General features: G+C 42.6%; 1 protein-coding gene across 9 annotated transcripts; it reads left to right on the plus strand.

Moving 5' to 3' along the window:
• Positions 1 to 328: 328 nt before the first annotated feature.
• LOC134338580 (ADP-ribose pyrophosphatase, mitochondrial-like) lies at positions 329 to 23,867 on the plus strand. Of its 9 annotated transcripts, none has more exons than XM_063034516.1 (8): positions 329 to 440; positions 8,818 to 9,072; positions 12,250 to 12,354; positions 13,695 to 13,781; positions 16,339 to 16,447; positions 17,460 to 17,603; positions 22,706 to 22,790; positions 23,449 to 23,867. In XM_063034516.1, exons 1-8 carry the CDS (start codon positions 394 to 396, stop codon positions 23,592 to 23,594), a joined length of 978 nt encoding a protein of 325 aa, XP_062890586.1. In that variant the 5' UTR covers positions 329 to 393; the 3' UTR covers positions 23,595 to 23,867. The 9 variants fall into 9 exon arrangements, with proteins under 9 accessions (XP_062890586.1, XP_062890591.1, XP_062890588.1 ...); XM_063034521.1 differs by having other exon boundaries at positions 420 to 440; positions 8,802 to 9,072; XM_063034518.1 differs by lacking the exon at positions 329 to 440 and adding an exon at positions 451 to 486.
• The last annotated feature ends 243 nt before the right edge of the window (positions 23,868 to 24,110 follow it).

Here is a 24,110-nt window from a genome sequence, read left to right on the forward strand (position 1 = left end):
TTTCCAGTCCTTATGCAGGGTCTTGGCCTGAAACATCGACTCCAACTTCCCCTCCATCGATGCTGCCCGACCTACTGAGTTCCGAGAGCATTTTGTGTGCGTGGCTCCAAATACAGTACAGAAGGGAATGAATATTTAATCGGAGATTCTTGAAGCACCAGTTCACAATACAAACAGAAGCAAAGCACTGATACTGCTGGAAGTGATTTGTAACTGATGCTGACCTGTTAACAGCCACCAAACCTTGTTAGAAGCCGGGAGCTGAATATTTATTCTATTGTCTTTCTGAGTAAAACTGAATTGCCCACGTCCAGTCTCGGCCTGAGCTCCTGACAGTCTCAAATATGACCCTCGCGATCTCCAAATAGTCACAACAGTCCAACACTACTGAGCATGCGTACGTCCGGAGAGAACGAGGCGCGCGGCAATTGGTTGCCGAGGTAACTATTCCCGGATGTGGAGGCTGGAGGTGCGGGCGGTGGAAAGGTAATGGGAGGTTCCGGGTGAGATGGAAAACGGGATGAGGAGCGGGGAAAAGGGGAAAGGGACGAGGGGATAGATAGACAAACGGAGGGGAGGGAACTGGGGACGCGAAAGGGGATGGGGAGGAGAGAGTGGGGACCGAATGAGGCGGGATTGGGTAGCTGGGCAATGAAGTTGTTCTGAAACTAAACATTTCAGGGGCCCAGGATGTCTGAGGTACTGTGGACCGGGGAAACCAGGCTGGAGCTGGAATTAAACAGGGTTCATGTTTCAGACTCGAAAAAACAGGTGTCCTTGGGTGCCTGACTTGGCTAGGAAGAGTGACATCTATTGAAACCGCAGGGAACTGGGATGCAAAAAGGCAGTGAAGCTAGGACAGGAGGGAGCTGGGAGCCTGGGAAGTTCTGCACTGTACATTTTTGTTCATTGAATACACAGGCCTGGGAATCAGAATAACTTTCCCTCAGGCAGAAGTGATGTCTATGTGTTGTGCTGCCCTATCTGTTATGGCCCATATTTCTGCCAATATTGTCTGTTGTAATAACGTATCACTTCTGTAAGTTCTGATAGGAGAATGAGTTGGCCTCGAATGTCTTCAGTTTGCTTGTCATTCACTAAGATCGCGGCTCATGCTCAGCTATGATATACAGTGTATTCTTATTAATTGGGACACATTTTGGTACATTTTGGCCCAATTAACTGGCTGCCCCAGTTAGCTGAAGTTTCATAGAAATAGCTAAAAAGGTGGAAAAAAAGACAAACTACCATTTAATCAAGTAACAAGTTATGTATTTAAATGAAATACAGAACAAATTAGAACACAACCAATGCTACTGCAGTACTATAAACTATTAGTTCCTACAGTGTAGGCCGCCATGTTCTTTTGATTCACTGTAAATGAACAAAATTATTGGAGACACCTAGTGACTCCAGCCACTGAGGAGAACCAGGGTATCCCTGTTACCTCAGTTCCTGCAACTCAGCCATCGGGAACCAGGGTATCCATATTATCTCAGAGCCTGTAACCCCCGCCATCGGGAACCAGGGTATCCATGTTACCTCAGAGCCTGTAACTCCAAACTTCCGCTAATGCCCCACCTCCCCCTCGTACCCCATCCGTTATTTATTTATATACACACATTCTTTTTCTCTCTCCTTTTTCTCCCTCTGTCCCTCTGACTATACCCTTTGCCCATCCTCTGGGTTCCCCCCCCCCCGTCTTTCTCCCTGGGCCTCCTGTCCCATGATCCTCTCATATCCCTTTTGCCTATCACCTGTCCAGCTCTTGGCTCCATCCCTCCCCCTCCTGTCTTCTCCTATCATTTTGGATCTCCCCTCCCACTTTCAAATCTCTTACTAGCTCTTCCTTCAGTTAGTCCTGACGAAGGGTCTCGGCCGAAACGTTGACTGTACCTCTTCCTAGAGATGCTGCCTGGCCTGCTGCGTTCACCAGCAACTTTGATGTGTGTTGCTTGAATTTCCAGCATCTGCAGATTTCCTCCTGTTTGCATTTTTAAATAATCTGTCACCAGTGCTCGTGGACATCCTGGACATAGAACACAGAGCACAGCACAGTATAGACCCTTCAGCCCATAACATTGTGCCAGCTTTTTAACCTACTCTGAATCAATCTAACTCTTCCTTCCTACATAGCCCTCCATTTTCTATCTTCTGTGTGCTTATCTAAGTGGTTCTGAATTTCCTCTAGTGTACTCTCCATGTACTCACCACTCTCTGTGTGAAAAAAACTTACCTGTGCTATTTCCCACTATCCTTCAATCACCTTCAAATTATGCCCCCTGGTATTAGCCATTTCTTCCCTGGGAAAAAAGTTTCTGGCCGTCTTCTCGATCTATGCCTCTTATAATCTTGTGCACTTCTATCAAGTCACCCGTCATCCTCCTTCACTCCAAAGAGAAAAGCCCTAGATTGCTTGACCTGTCCTCATAAGATATGCAACGTTGTAGTGGTTCTGGTTGAAGAGCTTTCTGTACTCTTTTTGGGTCGGAGTCCATTTGCTGGGTTGAAGTTAGCAGCCATGACGTAAGCCTCTGTGTTAGTATACGCTGTGGTCCTGGTGCTGGTGGCCTACGGACTGTCAGCAATAACTGGTTTTGAGGTTTCAAATTAGATTGAAACCCGTTACATCTGGCATAGCGGTAGTGAAATATAAAGGAAGTATAACAGCAGGTGAAGAGCTGATCTTCAAAAAGACTGCAGTGATCACTCCAAGCATTGCTGTTGTGGGCAGCTTGATTTCCAGCACCTAACTTAGGGAAGGTAAGGAAAGGTCAGGTTTTCCTTTATGATTATCCTCTCACCTCAGCCGCATTCTGTCAGCCAGCTCCATCAGGCCTCGGCCAGTAAAATTCAGAGCAGAAGACCTGAAGACTGGGTGGGTTTGGAATCCAGAGTAATTAAATGGGGTCAAATTAGTGAGGAATATAAAAACAGACAGTAAGAGGATCTTTAAATATATAAGAATATTATATATTGTCTTATTTAAATATATATGAATAGAGAAATAATTAAATACCAGTATGTATTTACAATTGGAAATATGAGCTGATATTCATGTATTTTCACACATTTATTTCATATCTATATTTCTAACTTTATTTTTACATGATTCTTTATTCTCTGCAGTTGTTGAATGTTTTTGTTGCATATCACACCAACACAGCACAGCAAATTCCTCATACTTGTAAATGGATATGGCAAATAAAGGTGTTCCTTGATTGCTGAATGACGGAAGAGGTCTGAGTGAGTGACTCTGGGGAGGTGGCTGAAGAGTTAAGCAGTTATTGTGTGCATCCGTCTTTAAAGGATAGGATATTATGAATATTGCATTCAGAAGGAGTTAGATACCATTACCGTCACTCAGTATCAAACAAACTTATAGGGTAATGATTCCTGCAAACACGAGGAAATCTGCAGAAGCTGGAATTTCAAGCAACACACATGAAAGTTGCTGGTGAACGCAGCAGGCCAGGCAGCATCTCTAGGAAGAGGTACAGTCGACGTTTCAGGCCGAGACCCTTTGTCAGGACTAACTGAAAGAAGAGCTAGTAAGAGATTTAGTAAGAGAGCTAGTAAGACGATACTATGCTTAAATTTGGAGAAAATTAGAAGTAATCTTTATGATTCCTCACTTAAATTTGAACAGACCTGGAGATCTTTTATTCAATATTTTCATTTAATGTAATTTTTTTTCTCTTTTGTTTCATATTTATATTCCCTTCTTGCCTTTTTTTTTAACTGTTTTTAATGGAGGTCGGGTTTGAGGACGTGATTTTAAGTTCTTTAACTCTACCTGTTTCCAAGTTAGCCCATTGCTTTGCTTTGCTTTTAGTTTAGTTGCACGGTGGGTTTTTTTTTTGGGTCCTTTTTTGGGGTTTTTTTTTCCTTTTCTCTATTGATACATATATATAAAAATCAGTATACTATTATTTTACTATATTATTTTATGTTTAAATTTCACTGTATCAATTTTTTCTTCTGTATTAATATCTCCTGTAATTTCTAACAGTGTATTAGTGCCTTTATGGTTTACCCTTTGTATACTTATTTAATAATAATAAAAAGATTTAAAAAGAGATTTGAGAGGGGGAGGGGGAGATCCGAAATGATGGGAGAAGACAGGAGGGGGAGGAATGGAGCTAAGAGCTGGACAGGTGATTGGCAAAAGGGATATGAAAGGATCATGGGACAGGAGCCCTAGGGAGAAAGAAAAGGGGGAGGGGGGGAAACCCAGAGGATGGGCAAGGGGTGTAGTCAGAGGGAGAAAAAGGAGAGAGAGAGAGAGAGAGAGAAAAAAATTAATAATACTAGTAAATAAATAACGGATGGGGTACAAAGGGGAGGTGGGGCATTAATGGAAGTTAGAGAAGTCAGTCTTCATGCCATCAGGTTGGAGGCTACCCAGACGGAATACAAGCTGTTGTTCCTCCAACCTGAGTGTGGCTTCATCTTGACAGTAGAGGAGGCCGTGGATAGACATATCAGAATGGGAATGGGACGTGGAATTAAAATGTGTGGCCACTGGGAGATCCTGCTTTCTCTGGCAGACAGAGCGTAGGTGTTCAGCGAAACAGTCTCCCAGTGATTCCTGGCCTGGATGGCTGGTATCTTAGGATCCTAAAATAGCAATTGCCATTGACATAACAGATGCATTAGTTATAATCTATCAAAAAATCTGGATAGATGCCAGAAGATTGGAAATTTGCCAGTGTGACACTCCTGCAGAAAAGGGAGGGAGGCATGTAGTGACAGGCCAGTAAGGCTAACGTCTTTTGTCAAAAAACTGTTAGAATCAATTATGAGTGAAATAATATCACCACACTTATAAAGTTATCATTTGTATCATTCAAAGAGATCAGCATGACTTCATGAAGGGGAAATAGTGTCTGACAAATTTATACGAGTTTTATTGAGGAATTCTGGACCAGTGTGGATCAAAGGGCACGAGTAGATATACAACAACTTCTATAAGGTGCCTCACAGTAGGTTAAGTCATAAGATGTTATTTATTTTATTTAGAGATACAGTGCAGAATAGACCCTCCGGCTTTTCAAGCCGCACCACCCCAGCAACCCCCGAGAACCAAATTTAGCCCTAACCTAATCACGGGACAAGTTACAAATGACCAATTAACCTACTGTGGGAGGAAACTGGAGAACCTGGGGAACACCCACCCATTCCACGGGGAGGACATACAGAGACACCTTACAGGACCGAACTCCGAACTCCGAGCTGTAATAGCATCACGCTAGCTACTACGCGACTATGGTGCCTGTTGGAGGCAAGATGTTGGCGTGGAGAAGCAAGTAGGTAAAAGGGGATAATTGTTAGGTTGACAACCTGTAACATTGGGGTATCACGGGATTCAGCGCTGGGACCACAAATGTTGACAGTATATATTGGGGCAATGTGTAGTGAGGAGAGGATGTTGATAGGACAACATCGCAGTCAATAGGATGAGTTGCAACGTAAAAAGCGGACAAAATCGAAAAGAGTGAAAAGGACTGAAAGTGTTACACTTGAATGTGCACAGTGTATGGAATAAGGTAGATGATCTTGCGGCACAGTTGCATATTGGTATGTATGATGTTGTAGGCATCACTGAATCATGGCTGAAAGCTTATAGCTGGGAGCTTAATGTCCAAGGACACACTTTGTATCAAAAGGACAGGCAGGAAGGCAGAGAGGGTGGTGTTACTCTGTTGGTAAAAAATTAAATGAAATCGTTACAAAGAGGTGACATAGAGTCAGAAGATCTTCAATCGTCATGGATAGAGCTAAGGAACTGAAAGGGTAAAAAAGAGATCCCCAAACAGTGGTAAGGATGTCATCTACAAATTAGAATGGGAGTTAGAAAATGCATGCCAAAAGGGCAATGTTACAGTAGTCATGGGGCATTTCAATATGCAGGTAGATTGGGGAAAATCAGGTTGTTGCTGGATTCCAGGAGGGGGGATTTGTAGAATTCCTTCAAGATGGCTTTTTAGAGCAGCTTGTGGTGGAGCCCACTAGGGGATCAGCTATTCTGGATTGGGTGTTGGACAATGAACCGGAATTGATTAGGAGTCCTTGTGCAGGATTCGCTAAAGGTTGATTTGCAGGTTGAGGCTGGGTGAGGAAGATAAATGCAATGTTAGCATTTATTTCAAGAGGACTAAAATATAAAAGCAAGGATGTAATGCTGAGACCTTGTAAAGCATTGGTGAGGCCTCATATGAGTATTGTGAGCAGTTTTGAGCCCCTTATCTTAGAAGGGATGTGCTGAAACTGGAGAGGGTTCAAAGGAGGTTCATAAAAATGATTCCAGCATTGAATGGCTTGTCATTTGAAAACTGTTTGATGTCTCTGGGCCTGTATTCACTAGAATTCAGAAGAATGAGCGGTGACCTTATTTAAACATATCAAATAGTACTTTATACTTTATTGTCGCCAAACAATTGATACTAGAACGTACAATCATCATAGCGATATTTGATTCTGCGCTTCCCGCTCCCTGGATTACAAATCAATAGTAAATATTAAAAATTTAAATAGAAAATAGACAAATGGAAAGTATGGTAGTGCAAAAAAACCGAGATGCAGGTCCGGATATTTGGAGGGTACTGCTCAGATCCGGCCTTAATAGAGTGGATGCGGAGAGGATGTTTCTCATGATGGAAGGGCCTAAGATTAGGGGACACAGCCTCAGAATAGAGGGGTGTTCTTTTAGAACTGAGATGAAGGGGAATTTCTTTAGCCAGAGAGTGGTGAATCTGGAATTCTTTGCCACAGGCAGCTGTGGAGGGCAAGTCTTTATGTATATTTAAGGCAGAGGTTGATAGATTCTTGATTGGTCCGGGCATGAAGGGATACGGGGAAGAGGCAGGAGATTGGGGCTGAGAGTAGAATTGTATCAGCCATGATGAAATAACAGAGCCAAATGGCCTAATTCTGCTCCTAAATCTTATGGTTTTATATCAATCACTTGGAGGTTTGAACGGAATATACAGTAGACAACTTTGTGAATGACACAAAAGTATATGGGAAGGTAAGCTGCAAGGAGGATGCAGTTTGCAGAGAGATATTAATAATGGGCAAAAAATTAAATGGAAAAAGTAAATTTTGGAAGAAAGAAAAAAAATATTTAAATGGAGGAAAAACTACAGAAAGCTATGCTACAAAGAAATTGGAGGTTTTTGTGCATGAAATACTGAAAGCTGGCACACAAGGTAACAGCCAAGAGTTTCCAACCTGGGGTCCTACTATTATCCTTTCAAAAGGCTGTAATGAGATGATATTGAGAGCAATGCACACACATCTTTTGCTACTAGGAAGGAATTTAAACTGCGCACAAAAGGTTGTCACCCTCTATCTCATTGGCATGTTAAGTGTATTTCATGATTGTACACAATCACATTTGCTTTTCCAGTTTCTGGTGAGGACTGTGGTAACAATGCAGAGTTTGCAATGATTTGTCTTCAGATTTTAGAACTGGCTTATTTATACTTTTATTGAAACTATTGATTCACTGCGTTGAATTCCAAAGAACTGCTAGTTCACTTAAAGTGGAATGGCTTAATGAAACAGTAGAAACTGCTACACCGAAAGCTCATGAGGTCAGGAGCATGCAGCTACGAGAAATATTTATGTACAATACAGAAGCTGGTGTTACCTGCGTGTATTGTCACGATGCTAAAGTTGCTGGAGAATTTGCAAGTGGGAAGAAGTGGAGTGATATTTGGAAACTTAACTTTTTAAAATGTTATTTAGCAAGCAAATCACAGATGGACGGTATGTAAAAGCTCTGTTGAGGAAATCTTTCATTACCTGCAAAAGGCTTGTTACCTATGTTTTGTGAGAGTGCAGATGAACGAGAGTGAAAACAATCAAACCCAGAGGAAATCGAAGTTCTTATTTACAGTTATTTTATTTCTTTTAAACAATGAACAACAAATTGGACTTGGTAGTTTATTATCCTTAGAATAGCTTCAGGTTTACTTCCACTTAAAAATTCATTGCATATGTGTTGTCACTGGGCAAAAAACTTGCACAGCAGAAGATTTTTGCGCACACTGGTCATTACAAATTAGAGGGAACATCGATCGAGAGGAATATAGACAATTTTGTTTCTCCAAATTAAAAAAAGATAATGTTTCATTATAGGTGCTTGAGAAAAGCTTCACTATAATGATCCCTGAAATGAAGAGATTGTCCTACAAGGAGTGGTTAAACAGGTTGGGATTCTACTCATTGGAGCTTAGAAGTACAAGAGTCAATTGCAAAAGGGCTAAACCAGGTAAATGTTGACAGAGAGAGAGAGAGGCTGCAGATGCGGAATTTGGAGCAGGGACATTTGAGAGGGCTGTTATAAGTCAACAGTTGAGTTCTGCATTTGCTGTCACATACGCCAGATGGCTAAAGATAGGGTCTTCCTTCTAATAGTACCATACCATGTATCGCTTTATTTTTTGATAAGCTGGTAAATTCATAAGTTTATTTTAATTCCTGCTACTTAATTATCCAATGTTAAATGTTCTATCTGCAGGATTTAAGTTCACATCTCTGGATCATTTACTCAACCATTATCAAAACGACCAATACACTAATAACACCTCACGTCCACTCAGGTCATGCTGGTTAGAATGAGATGACAGCTTGCAAATCCTGGCACAGCTCACAATTTAACACTCTAATGTCATATCAAGAAATCTTTTGTATTATTAGTTTAAAAATTTAAAGCTCTTCTGATAATCACTGTTTTAAAATAGATGTTTAAATAATGGTAATCCAGTGGCATTTTGTGGTGCTTTCCTTGTCAGTTGGCTGTTTTGGCAGGTTGGCTGCATTGGAACGGTTACACCACCGCCCTCTACTTAAAGCAAGGTGTGTGGGGGTTGTGCCTCTCATGGAGACTCTCAAGTTCCTTCACATGAAAGCACGTGGTGAGGTGTATCCGGGCTCTGAAATCTGCCGTTTCCGTGTCCCTGATAATAAAGTGGGCTGGGAGGTTCCGTGGACAGATTACAACCCGGTCGATTACACTGCCTCCTCCGTGTTGAAGCAACCACCCTGGGCAGACCCACCTTACAGGTACGCTGATATAATGGGTGTGATGAGTGATTGGCTTCCATTTCACACAGAGACTTCATACTACACCTGATTATTATCTCTGTTTTGCACTATTTTTAATCTAACTATTTTATACATACTCACACACACTTACTGTAATTGACTTACATATTCATTTCTATATTATCATGTAGTGCTGCTGCTAAGTTAAGAAATTTGATGACACATGCCGGTGATTATAAACCTGATTCGAATTCTGACCTAGTCAGGCTCGCTGTCTTCTTGCATTGTCCACTTCACTGGGACAACTTACACTGATTCCACCTACCCAGAGCTTATAGTTCAGCAGTGTTTTTTTTCTTCCCCCATCGTAGTCTCCAGAGTTTTCAATTTGACCCATCCTTTGACCCTTTTCAATCTCTGATGTCCTGGTGACATTGTCCACAGGAGTGAGCACAGCTGTATCTTTGTGCTGATGATATCTAACTGTATCTATTCAGTCCTCTAGCACCGGACTGGTTTACGGCTGGGTTAACCTAAATTACTTCTCACTAAATATTAGGAAAATCAAAACTGTTGTCTCAGTATCTTAGCCACCCATATTTCTTTTCACTTCTCAGCTATATGCATAGACTGAAAAGACTGCATTTCTCTCATTCTTAAGCTGCGCTGTCAACTGGATCTACTCTTCATACAAAGAGCATCTAGATCTAGTTCTCTAATAAAGCTTGTCTTCAGTCTCTGTCCTATTGACATTCATTATCATTTGCAGATTATGCTATTTGCATGCTGAAATTGATACTAAGGAATAATGAACCAAGGCACATCGCTGGTACCAGAATTCAGACCAACCCTGATCTAATTAAACAAATTCAAGTGACCCACTGTTCCTATAATCCTGTTATTCTTCTAGCTTCATCTCTCTTGTTCAGCCACATTGGCATCACCTTATGGAATTCATCCCTAAATGCCTTCACTTACAACCCCCTTCTTCACATCCAGTTATAGAATCAAGTTGTTCAACACGGAAAATGGTCCTTCAGCCCATACTTGTCCATGGTGACCAAGATGTATTCTCACTTCCCAGCACTTGGTTCCTATCCCTCTTGTCATTCATATTCTTGCTCATGTACTTATTAAATGTTTCTAATGTACCTTCCTCAACCATTTCCTCTGGCAGCTGGTTCCACGTATTTGCCATCTGCAGTGTAATAAAAAAAAGTGATCCTTAGGGTCTTATTAAACCTTTCTATAACCATAAAACTACGTCCTCTAGCTTTAGGTTCGTTGACCCTGGATAAAAGACCACTCATCTTATCTGTGGCCCTCATAATTTTAAATACGTATCAGATTAAACCCCTCCCACCCCCATTCTCCTACACTCCAAGAAGTAGAGGCCCAGCCTTTATAATCTCTCCTTATAACTCAGTCCCTCAGATCCTGGCAATATCCTTGTAAATCATTTTTGCAGCCTTTCCGGTCTTTGAATCTATCTCTGAACGAACTTCTGGTTACTGCTAACATCTCCTGCCTTTGTTTGTTGTGTGTGATAAGGAAGTGTTTCAGTGTATTTGTCCACATGAAAATTTAGTTGAAGTGTTATTATTGCATGCCAGCTATTGAAGAGAATGCTGCAATAATCTGAAAGGAAACAGATCCCATTGTTTTTTACCAAAATTATAAGATTATTGAGTATGAATCAGTTTAAATGAATTTGAAATATTCCAAATGAATACATCTGATTGAAACCTGGAACCATATTTTGTATTGCCTCTTGTTCTACAATCTGACAGAGGGCAGGGTCTAAAATAAAAGATAATCATATCAGTTACCTTTGGAACAGCCACATGGTGTACTCTTGCTCCGGCATCTATGTTCTCTTGTTTTCTGGCTGTATCTGACTGTTGAATTGACCATCTGTGGTGACAAGCTTTGGATAATTAATGACTTGATTACCAGTTCCTTGTCCACAATATGCTGTTAAACACTTGTAACGCAGGCCATAGAGCTATCAACTGAAGAGGCATATGAGAAGAAGGAACTTGTTGAGAAAATCGTTTATGTAAATACAAGACCTTCCAAAGCCTTTGTTTAGCTAATGAAGTACATTTGAAATAAAACAGGTCAGGAAACATCTGTAGGAAGAGATAGAGAGTTGATATTTCTGGTCAATGACCTTTCATCAGGACTGTTAAAAGTTAAAGATGTCTTTGTAGTATAGTCACTGTTAAAAAGTTAGGATTGTGGCAACTGATTTCTCACAGTGGGTCTCAGAGTTGGCAATGAAATGATCAGATAATCTGTCTCTTGAGATGGGGTTTGATGGATAAACATTAGCCAGGACTATGGGTAGGGCTCCTTGGTCTTCTGATGCCTTGAGATCTTTTGCATTGATTTGATGGACAAAGGCGGCTCTGACAGTGGAGTCATTCAGCATTGCACTTCCATGTCAGTCCAGATAATGTAAAGGGACTTGAATCTACACTGTATTTCTCAATAGTGTGGAATATCCACCCATCAGTGATTAGGACAGGTATGATCTTTTAGCTCAAAGTAAAATTTATCAGACTACATACATGTCACCACATACAATCCTGAGATTCTTCTTCTGCAGGCATACTTAGCAAATTTATAGAATGGTAACTGTAAAGAAGATCAATGAACAACAAACTGTGCAAATACAGATATAAATAAATAGCAATACATAACAAGAGCATGAAATAACAAGATAAATAGTCCTGAAAGTGAGACCATCGGTTGTGGGAACACCAGAAATAGAATGAGTTCACCTACAAAGTGCAAAAAGCATCATAATAATACTAACTGGTATTAAATCTGAGGGTGGTGTAAGGGTAACTTTGATATATAAATATGTGTATATCAGTTGTATAAATATGAAATAAGATTAATAATACTTCACAATATGGGACGTGGTACCAGACCTGTAGTGTTTCCATTCTCATCCTCTTCCTCACTTCTCCCATTCATTCATTTCTTTACTGTAATACAACATAGAAGCTAGCCATTCAATGTTTCTTGTCCATTGCCAACTGAAGTGTTTCTTTGAGCTAGTTCCACTTACAGAGATCTGACCCATATCCCTCTCAATTTTTCCAATCCATATACCTGTGCAAATTTTTGCAATAAATGTGATGCAACTCTAACTCAGTTTCTTATCTTTCTTGTTTTAATTTACAGAAATGAAGGAGAATTGGTTAAGCCACTGAAATTTAATCATTTGGATGGTGACGTAGATCGACGGTCCTATACAGGAAAATATGAAGTGATAAACGGGTTCCCAAGGTGTGACTTACTTGCTCACTGTTAACTAATGCAGATAGGTATATCCAGACCCACGTAATACTTCAGCCTACCCTTCTCTGATCTACTGTCTTCTTTTGGTGAAACATGATGTCTTTTAGTTATTTTGCTCATGAAAAGCTGAATGTTAAGAGATTTAAGAGGAGGACTCTTTGCTCATAATTGTGTTCCTGTGTGTTGAAAAGCTGCATCTGCAACACAATGATGTTCCTGTACAGCCTCAATGCATTGGTTGGGATGCCTGTTGCACTCTTCCCATTTTTTTATAACACTGGAGGAAGGCATTGAGGAAATTTGGTACAAACTGTCTCTTTCCAAATTACCCCTAACTGCTAATGCAACATGGCAGCTTGAGTGTACCACTTACAGAAGAATAATTCTGTAGAATGTGTAAATTGGGTAATGCAATACTTTAGTTCATTCCCAATTCATAACACCTTTCATCTTGATGAGAACTGCTATGTTTCAGTGTATCTCCACTGGAAGGCACTGAATGATGTTATACAAACTCTATCAGAAGAGAGAGGAGCCGTAAGTCATTCCAGAAGTTGCTTATGGAGCATTGTGGAAATTGCTGTGACAGCAGGACACCTTTCTGTAGACTGTAAGACACTGAAAGGCAAAGCAAGGTTGAGTTAGGTAAGGGAGGGAGGGAAAATGCAAAACAGTTTCACTTTAAAGAGGGTGCAGGGGAGATTTGCCTGGGTTAGAGTGCATGTCTTATGAGGAAAGGTTGTGCGAGCTAAAACTTTCCTCCTTGCACAAAGGAGGATGAGAGGAGTCTTTATAGAAGTGTGTAAGATGATAAGAAGCATTGATAGAATGGCAACGAGTGCCTTTTTCCATGGGAGGCAGTGGCTAACATGAGTGGGTGATTTGAGGAAAGTATAGGGGGAATGTCAGGTTAAGTTTTATTTTGCACAGTGGTAGGTGTGTGGAACGCGCTGCCAGGGGTTGTGGTAGAGACAGATACCTTAGGGACACTTAAGAAATTATTAGATAGGCACATGGATGAAAGAAAACTGTTGTGTGGGAGGGAAACATTAGATAGATCTTGGTTTAAAAATTGTGGGCTGAAGGGCCTGTACTGTGCTGTATTGTTCTATGTTCAATGTTTTAAACAATACGTAATGGGTTAATTGATGGGAGTAAGAGGTGATTGGACTTCGTGTTCACTCTTTGTAAGTGGTAGGATGTCTTGGGCTGCAGTTAGATGAATTTATCCAGTAATTTGTGCTAGTGTGGGGTTGCCCATTTAAACTGGCTGCCAGTGTTGGCTGAGGTGCTTAACTGGTGCTCCTCCATGTTATTCTGTGCCTCAGGAACCCTTGTGGACGGACTGGATTGAAAGGGCGAGGACTCCTGGGAAGATGGGGACCTAATCATGCAGCAGACCCCATTGTGACAAGGTGTGTGCTACCTCATTTGTTTATTAAGGCACATTTTACAGATCTCTCTGTATTTCAGAATAACTGATTCTGAAATTAATGTAAAGCAATGTATTGAAATGTAACCTCCCAGTGCACTCACTCGTATTTGCAAAGATCCCTATTAGAACAGTAACAGGAAATTGACCCCTTGTGCCAATTCTGCCGTCCGTTCAATCTGAACTCCATTATAAGGTAATAGTTATGCTGATTAAACCTCTCACTTTGCTTCCAGTATTTGTTTTCAGAGTTTATTCAGCTCCATTGTATCTGTTCTCCCCTCCCCCACCCTCCTTTCTCTCTCTTTTTCACTCTCTGTCTCCATCTTTTATTTTGAGTTACACACTTTTAACATATACCAAGGACTCTTTCCTTACATCAGCTCTCCCATTTATGGCACTTCCCCATGCAACTGCAGGAGTTTCTGCATTTGCCCTTTTATCTCTCGATTTCCTACCATCCAGACACCCAGACACTGAAGTAGCCACTCACTTACACTATTAAATACTGTGTCCAGAGGATTGTGTTCTCCTCTATATCATTGAAAACAAATGCAGATTGCCAGCCAGGCACAGTACAATTCTCGGGATTCCACACTGAATTAAACAGAAAACAATCCGCTGGAGGAAATCAGTGGGTCACGCAGAATCTCTCAGATGAAAAGAATTGTTGACATTTCAGGTCAAGACCCTGCATCTCAATAAGAACATCATTGAAGAGCTCATGAGCAGGTGAGAAGTAGAAACCACAGAGGTGGAGCAGTGTGAGGGAGGTCTCAGAACTACTGTTGGAGAGAGAGAAAACTTCTTCAAAGTAGGCATACTATGGACTCATTTTCAAGGACTCTACAACTCATGTTCTCAACAACAAGTATACCCCTCTGGATATTGCTGGGGGGGGGGCGGGGGGAATGACCCATCAGGGCACAGCAGCAGCTGCCTGGCCAGTGGCTCTGAGTTTCAGCAGGAAAGGCTAAAGTCAGGGAGAACGACAGCGATGGGAGACTTGATAGTTAGATTTCTCAAACTTTCGGTATAGCCCCCCCACTTCACCATTTCCCATTCACATTTCCCTCCCTCACCTTATCTCCTTACCTGCTCATCACCTCCCTCTGGTGCTCCTCCCCCTTCCCTTTCTTCTGCAGCCTTCTGTCCTCTCCCATCAGCTTCCCCCTTCTCTAGCCCTGTATCTCTTTCACCAATCAAACTTCTCAGCTCACTACTTCACCCTCCTCCCTTCCTGGTTTCACCCGTCACCTTGTGTTTCTCCCTCCCTCCCCCCACTTCTTACTCTGACTCCTCGTCTTTTATCCTCCCGTCCTGATGAAGGGTCTCGGCTCAAAAGTCAACTGTACTCTTTTCCATAGATGCTGTCTGGCCTGCCGAGTTCCTCCAGCATGTAGTGTGTATTGAAAGGAAATTACAGGCCAGTTAGCCTGACTTCAGCGGTTGGGAAGATGTTGGAGTCTATTATTAAGGATGAGACTTTGGGATTCTTGGAGGCACATGACAGAATGATCTTGCCTGACAGCTGTTGGAATTCTTTGAGGAAATAACAGGCAGGTTAGACAAAGAAGAATCATTGGATGTTGCAAATTTGGATTTTCAGAAGGCCTTTGACAAGGTGCCACACATGAGGCTTCTTAACAAGATATTACAAAAAGGATACTAGCATGAATAGGAGATTGGCTGATGCAAAGGGTATTATGGTCCCCACCCTATCACAGACACTTTTTTTGTTTTCTTCCACACTGCAACTTAAAACATGTAATTTCTAATATTCCCTGTTCTGATGGAAGGTTTCCGACTTGAATCAATAATTTTTTTTTGTCGTCTTCATGTCGCAAGATTGATTAAACTGCTAGATGTTACTGATGTGTCTGCTCTTAGCTGACAGAACACTGGATGAAAGCTAGGACCTCACGGTACCACACCATGTAGCTAGGTAAGGGATGGGAGGTTCAAGGGGGATATTAGAGGAAGGTTTTTTACTCAGACAGTGGTTGGTACGTGGAATGCACTGCCTGAGTCAGTGGTGGAGGCAGATACACTAGTGAAGTTTAAGAGATTGCTAGACAGGTATATGGAGGAATTTAAGGTGGGGGGTCATATGAGAGGTAGGGTTTAAGGGTCGACACAACATTGTAGGCCGAAGGGCCTGTATTGTGTTGTACTATTCTATGTTCTATGTCCATTGTCCTCCAAACAAATGAAAGAAAAGTGTGTTTGCTCCTACATACACCAGTCTTCAATGAAAATACTTTGCAGGGTGGTGGTGTCTGATTTACAGTTTCGTCTTGCTTTCTGATAGAGATTCTAAAGAGAGTTGTTTGTAATAAAGAGTATATTTTGGACTATAAATGTTTTTAACAGTATTACATAACTGTTGATTTGACAGAGCTTGCATTAACATGCAAATAGCTGTGGCCCAGTGCATGGTGATAAATTTTCAGTGTCTTGCTTCTGTGGTGCATCTGACTCTTCTTGCCTCTCCCTGTTTTCTGTCTCTCCCTCTCTCGCTCTCTCCTGCTCCTTTCCAGGTGGAAGAAGGAGGGTGGAAAAATGGTGACTCACAATTGCTCTGGGAAGCCAATCTTGCAGTTTGTGGCAATTTGCAGAAGAGACAACAAGGAGTGGGCAATTCCTGGGGTAAGCATGCGAGCTCTGGCTTCACCCACGTTCTAGGTATTCCGTGATGGCTTAGACTAACAACATCTTCTCAGCACTTCTACTGCTGCCATCTTATGTTTTGCCTCCATTTTATGTTATCCTTCTGTGGTGAATGGTGGCCTATTTTCTGGCATCGTTTCCATTATTCTAGTGTTCTTTCGGTACCTCACCTGACTGCTGTCTTATTTAGTGATATAGTACAGTAACAGGCCCTTCTGGCCCGATGAGCCCTCACCACTCCATTACACCAACGTAACGATTAACCTGCCAACCTGTATGTCTTTGGAAACTCGCCTAGAGGAAAAACACGTGGTCACAGTGCGAATGCACAAGCACTTTACAGATAGTGGTGGGAATTGAACCCGGGTCACTGGCGCTGTAATAGCATTACGCTAACCACTGTCCTTATCATACCACTGATGTTCTTCAGGTACTTGGTGGGAATCGGCAGTTGTTTGACAGTCCAGATGACTGGAGTCTCTGCAGTCCCATGCTGCTTCTGTGAAAGGAGCTGGAGCCGAGCCTGCCCCCCTTAGTCTCAGGGTCAGGAGTGCCCAAGGACAGCTGATGTCACCATAGCTGAAGGCAGCTCACACCAACGAATAGAGTCTGTAGCTCACACAACAGAAATAAAATTCTCTTATGCTTCTGGCAAATAGCCTCAGTGGCTCAGGCAGCCCCAACCAATTCCCTGAAGAATGAGAGTCCTCAGCACAAGCTGGTGTTATGCTAAGAATCTCACTCATTGTTAGACTTGGCTATTATCATTTTGAGGTATAATCTTAGGGAAGAGAACATTTTAAACTGCTTTGAACGTAATGCTGAATCCAAGATCGCTAGTTTAGAAACACTGGTTTCAGTCAGCCTGTCTGGAGACTGTTTATGCGGGGTGAATTAGTATTTTCAATAGTTGGATTAATATCTGATTCGGGACAGGAGTGAAAACTATAGACCCTTTCTGAGGCTGCATTTGCATTTTGTTTCCTGACAGGGAATGGTAGACCCTGGCGAGAGGGTGTCAGTTACACTCAGACGAGAGTTTGGAGAGGAAACGTTGGACTCCTTAAATCTATCAGAAGCCGAGAAGCAGAAAGTGAAAGAGTTAATCAACTCCCTGTTTCAAGCTGGAGAGATGGTTAGTGTTATAGTCTCTGATCTGACACATGGAAGGTAAATAGAGGGGAAGTCTATAATGCTGTCATTATATTGAGAGCACATTTATAAAATTGCATTCTCTATGGACGTTTGGGAATTTTATGGGCTCTGTTATAGTAGACAGTTGAGTTTAGTTGGAAGGTCTTGACATGAAATCTAGGCTGTCCATTTCTCTCCACAGACGCTGCTTGGCTTGCTCCAGTGGCCAATGTTTGGACTGTTGGAAAGTTTGAACTATGGTGTTGGGGAAAGTTAGAGGAAATTGTTAAATCTGGACCAGTGTAGTTGATTCTTGCAAGGGTACAGCTCCATTGTGTTCCTGCCAGCTTCCATACCCTTTCCAGGCTGACCCAGTATGCCAAACGTCAGCAGCTTCCTGAGATTGGCTGGAGACCAACCGTGGCCCCATCGAAGCATGGTGCACTCAAAGCCTATCAGGAACCAACCTTCCATTCAGATTACAGAGTGTGCAAGGGTGGCAGATCTACCATTGCTCTCCTTGATAATACACACAAACATAGGGATTGTTACATGAAATCCATCTGCTGGTCAATGATAAATGGTCATTGACTAATTGCAGTGACTAATCTGCATCAGTTATTTTTTAACATAGTGGACAGCCCTGCCTGGAGAGCCTTGTTTATTAAAGAGTTTCAAGTCGAGTCACTTTTTATTGTCATTTCAAGTCGTCAAGTCACCTTTTATTGTTATTTTGACCATAACTGCTGGTACAGTACAGAGTAAAAACGAGACGTTTTTCAGGATCATGGTGCTACATGAACAATACAAAAACTACACTGAACTACGTAAAACAACAAAACTACACTAGACTACAGACCTACCCAGGACGGCATAAAGTGCACAAAACAGTGCAGGCATTACAATAAATAATAAACAAGACAACAGGCACAGTAGAGGGCAGTAGGTTGGTGTCAGTCCAGGCTCTGGGTATTGAGGAGTCTGATGGCTTGGGGGAAGAAACTGTTACATAGTCTGGTCGTGAGAGCCCGAATACTTCGGTGCCTTTTGCCAGATGGCAGGAGGGAGAAGAGTTTGTATGAGGGGTGCGTGGGGTCCTTCATAATGCTGTTTGCTTTACGGATGCAGCGTGTGGTGTAAATGTCTCTAATGGCGGGAAGAGAGGCCCCGATGATCTTCTCGGCTGACCTCACTATCCGCTGCAGGGTTTTGCGATCTGAGATGGTGCAGTTTCTGAACCAGGCAGTGATACAGCTGCTCAGGATGCTCCCAATACAACCTCTGTAGAATGTGGTGAGGATGGGGGGTGGGAGATGGACTTTTCTCAGCCTTCGCAGAAGGTAGAGATGCTGCTGGGCTTTCTCTGCTATGGAGCTGGTGTTGAGGGACCAGGTGAGATTCTCCGCCAGGTGAACACCAAGAAATTTGGTGCTCTTAACGATCTCTACGGAGGAGTCATTGATGTTCAGCAGAGAGTGGTCGTTCCGCTTCCTCCTAAAGTCAACAACCATCTCTTTTCTTCTGTTCACATTCAGAGACACTCTGCACCAGTCCATTAACTGCAGCACCTCCTCTCTGTATGCTGACTCATCGTTCTTGCTAATGAGACTCACCACGGTCATGTCATCGGCGAACTTGGTGATGTGGTTCGAGCTGTGTATTGCTGCACAGTTGTGGGTCAGCAGAGTGAACAGCAGTGGACTGAGCACACAGCCCTGGGGGGCCCCCGTGCTCAGTGTGATGGTGTTGGAGACCATCCATTCCCCATTCTGGCTCCCCTCTTACCCCTTCTCTTCTCACCGGCCCTGCACCTCCCTCTTGTGCCCCTCCTCCTTCCCTTTCTCCTATGATGCATTCTATTCTCCTGTTAGATTCCCTCTTCACCTATCAACTCACAGCTTCTCACTTCATCCCCGTCTTCCTTTCATTGATTTCACCTGTCACCTGCCAGCTTGTACTCTTGGATTGTTCCTCCTCCTTCTGCAGACGCTGGAAACCCACGGCAACACACACAAGATGCTGGAAGAACTCAGCAGGCCAGGTAATGTCTATGGAGAGGAATGAACAATCAATGTTTTGGGACAAGACCCTTCATCAGAACTGGAGAAGAAGGGAGAACAATCCGGGAGTTCAGGCTCGCAAGTGATAGGCAATGTAATCAGCAAATGGAAAATTGTGCATCCTGATGCCTTCCCTATCATTGTGGGAGATTTCAACCAGGCCATCTTGAACAACTACCACCAACATATCACCTATGGAACCACAGGAGCCAACACATGATCAAGAATGCTTACTGTATCATCCCACGTTCACACTTTGGAAAGTTCGGTCACCTGTCTGTACCTCTACTCCCAGCATATAGGCAGAGATTAAAGACCGCAGCACCAGAGGTGAGGACCAAGAAGGGTGGTGAAGGGAGGCGGAGGAGTATTTACAGGGCTGCTTTGAGTTGGTGGACTGGACAATATTCACAGATTCGTCTTCAAGTCTGAATGAGTGTACCACAGTTCTCACTGACTTCATCAAAACCTGTGTGGGTGAGTGTGTGCCTTTGAGGAGATATCCAAATGAAAAGCTGTGGATGAACCAAGACATTTGTAGTCTGCTGTGGGCTACATCTGTGGCATTCAAGTGATCCGGAACTGTACAAGAAGTTCAGGTATGACCTATGGGAGGCTATTTTAAAAGTGACAAAACAACTCCAATTAGGTTAGAGACACAATCCTGTGCATGTCAGCTCTGGCAGGGTCTGCAGGCCATTTCTTGCTACAAAGCAAAACATAACATCATGAATGGCAGTGATGCTTCACTCCCAGGTGACCTCAATGCCCTTTATGCTCACTTTGAAAGGGAGAGTAAAACTACATCTATACGAATACCTGCAGCATCCGGTGACAGTGATCTGTGTCTCGGAGGCTGATGTTAGAACATCTTTCAAGAAGGTGAAAGGTGTCAGGCCCTGATGATGTACCTGTAGGCCTCTGAAAACCTGTGCCAACCAACTGGTGGGAGTGTTCAGGGACATTTTCAATCTTTCACCGGTGCAGTCGGAGGTTCCCACTTGCTTCAAAATGGCAACAGTCATAATAGTGCCCAAGAAGAGCAGGGTGATCTGCCTCAACAACTATTGCTCTGCATCCAGGACATCTTCAAGGAGCGAAGCCTTAAGGAGACGGCATCCATCATTAAGGACTCCCCCCCACTCATCCAGGATATGCCCTCTTCTCACTGCTACCATCAGGGAGGAGGCACACACACAATGTTTTAGGAAGAGCTGCTTCCCCTCTGCCATTGGATTTCTGAATGGACATTGAACCCATGAACATTACCTCACTACTTTTTGAACTACTTATCTAATGTAACTATTATATTATACTGTAATTTATAGTTGTTATTACTATGTATTGCAATGTACTGCTGTCGCATAACAACAAATTTTACAACATATGCTGGTGATATTAATTCTGATTCTGGCCCTGTCTCCTGATCACCCAGTGGCATTCACATCTACTGCGATGAAGTGATGAAGTGCTTTGAGAGGTTGGCCATGGCTAGAATCAACTCCACCCTAAGCAAGGACCTGGACCCACTGCAATTTGCTTATCAGCACAATAGGTCTACAGCAGATGCAGTCTTACTGGCTCTCCACTTAATCTTGATCACCGGGACAATAGTAATACATATGTCAGGCTGCTGTTTATTGACTACAGTTCAGCGTTCAACACTGAGTTCTAACCAAAAATCTCCAAAATGTAGGCCTCTGTACCTCCCTCAGTAACTGGGTCCTTGACTCCCTCACTGTGACACCGCAGTCTGTGCGGATTGGAAATAACTATCCACAGTCAACACTGGCGTACCTCAAAGATGCACGCTTAGTACACTGGCCTACTCCCTCTACACCCACGACTGTGCAGCTAGGCACAGCCCAAGTGTCATCTATAAATTTGCTGACAACACAACCATTGCATGCAGAATTTCAGATGATAGCAAGGAGACATACAGGAGCGAGATAGATCAGCTGGTTGAGTGGTTTCACAGCAACAACCTTGCACTCAACATCAGTAAGACCAAAGAACTGATAGTGGACATAAAGAAGGGGAAGTTGAAGGAATATGCACTATCCTGATCAAGGATCAGAGGTGGAAAGGGAGAGCAGTTTCAAATTCCTGGGTGTTAACATCCTGGGCCCAACATATTGATGCATTTACAAAGAAGGCACGGCAGTGGCTATATTTCATTAGGAATTTGAGGAGAATTGGTATGTCAGCAAAGACACTGGCAAGTTTCTACAGATGTAACCACGGAGAGCATTCTAACTGGTTGCATCACCGTCTGGTATGGAGGGCCATGGCACAGGACTGGAAAAAGCTGCAGACCTCACCAGCTCTTTCAAGGCCACTAGCCTCCGCCATCATTTCTGAATGGGTTATGAACCCATGAACACCTCCAGTATTTTTCCCTCTCTTTATGCACTACTTAATTAATTAATCTTTTTGTATATTGTAATTTATAGTTTTTATTACTATGTATTGCATTGTATTGCTGCCACAAAGCAACAAATTTCAATCCATATGCCAGTGATATTATCCCTGATTCTGATAGACACTCACTCTGCTCCCTGTTGTTTCTTCACTGGTTTATCCACCCCTCACTTCACGTCCTGTTAAGTCAAGGATTTCATTAATTAATCTCAGTGCAATGGGCAAGTGAGACAGCGATGCTGGAATCCAAGCTAAATGTCCCTTTAAATGATCACTTCTCAAAATTGGAGAGAAAGTGGTGGATACAGACCAGTCCATCACAGGTAAAATCCTCCTCACCATTGAGCAGATCTACAAGGAGCGCTGTTGCAGGAAACCAGCATCCATCTAACCATTTAGGACATGCAGTCTACGTGCTGCTGCCATCAGGCAGGAGATACAGGAGCCTTAAGTCTTTTACACATTTGTTGTTTGTTGCTCTATATTTAGGGATAGTTTTTCATACATTCTATTGTATTTATTTTCTTGCAAGAAAATGAATCTCAAGGTAGTATGTGGATACATGTACACTACATACCTGGACAATAAATGTACCTTGACTCTGAGATTTCCATCTCCTTAGGTGTACAAAGGATATGTTGACGATCCTCGAAACACTGATAATGCTTGGATGGAAACTTTGGCCATGAATTTCCACGATGAGACAGGTAATTATTTCTGATTTGGCTGTGGTCCTTACAAGGAGTAAATTTAAATGTTTTTTTTATTGTGAGGACTTAGTTACTAGTTACCTTGTTACTTGTGGAATTAGGTTCAACCACTGGACTTAGTTGCAACTGAAAGAACAGAGGTTTTAACTTCCAATTTTCTTCCTCCCGATTAGAACATCCCAAGTCATGTTGTAGTCAATGCTAGTAACACAGCAATATCATAGCTAATTGGATCACAATAGAGTCCTAGAGAAAGCAGTGATCTTAAGACTAGATCATTATTTTTGGTAATGTTTAGGGTTGTTTTCTTACAGAGAAATAAACAACCGATGTTTCAGGCCAAGGACTCAAGGTCCTGGTGAAGGGTCTTGGCTCAAATGTAACAGTTTATTCCTCTCTATAGATGCTGCCTGAGCTGCTGGATTCCTCCAGCATTTTGGGTGTGTTGCTCATTACAGTAAAATGACTGACCCTGAACATGGTTCCAGTAACCACCTCCATTCTGAATACACTTACATAAACAAACCCACGCAGTCTGATTAATAACTTTCTCCGCATTAGTACGTAAAGTAACAGACCACATAGTCAGTCTCACCACTCTAGCAGTTAACTCCTGATGACCTTGTAGTGTTCCATGGCTTCTGTCTTGCTTCAGGTGACAGTGTGGGAAGGCTCAACCTTCACGCTGGGGATGATGCTGCTGCGGTGAAGTGGATGGATATCCAGCAGACGCAGAAACTATACGCCAGCCACACACAATTCCTCCATCAAGTAGCAAGGGCAAAGAATGCTCACTGGTAAAGGGGAATACTATCCACCTTTAGACAGCCAGCAACAGCAGGGTTTGCTCCAGCAGCTGTACGTGAAGTTAAAGGCGGTGACTTTCTCTTCCTTTCCAAACTCGAACACCATCAAGATCCCTACAGCAACGGGAGAAGGAGCCTTTCCAAGAAGGAATTCAGAGAGAAGCTTTAATTCTACTTTTTTGGTTCAAAGTTCATTGATGCCTTGGCTTTAGATTTTGTATTCTTGTGTGACGCGGGCCGTTTTTATTTCTCTTTCTCTTGCTGGCACTGACTACACTCACACACACCTACTCTCTGCAACTCACAGCCCAAAGGGCAAAGCAGAAAGTTCGATCCCAGCTCGTTATACACTAGGTGCCCATTGCACAGTGTGAGTGTCTCATAGTTCCTCCAGTAGATTGTTCCCGTTTTCCCCACTAATACCCCCATGTCCTGCAGGAACATCTGGACAAAGTCAGTTACTCAAACTGGAGATCAAAAACATACACCTTCACCTCAGTTCTGGATGCAC

Source organism: Mobula hypostoma, chromosome 27 (genome assembly GCF_963921235.1).
Source record: "Mobula hypostoma chromosome 27, sMobHyp1.1, whole genome shotgun sequence".
NCBI classification, from domain to species: Eukaryota; Metazoa; Chordata; class Chondrichthyes; order Myliobatiformes; family Myliobatidae; genus Mobula; species Mobula hypostoma.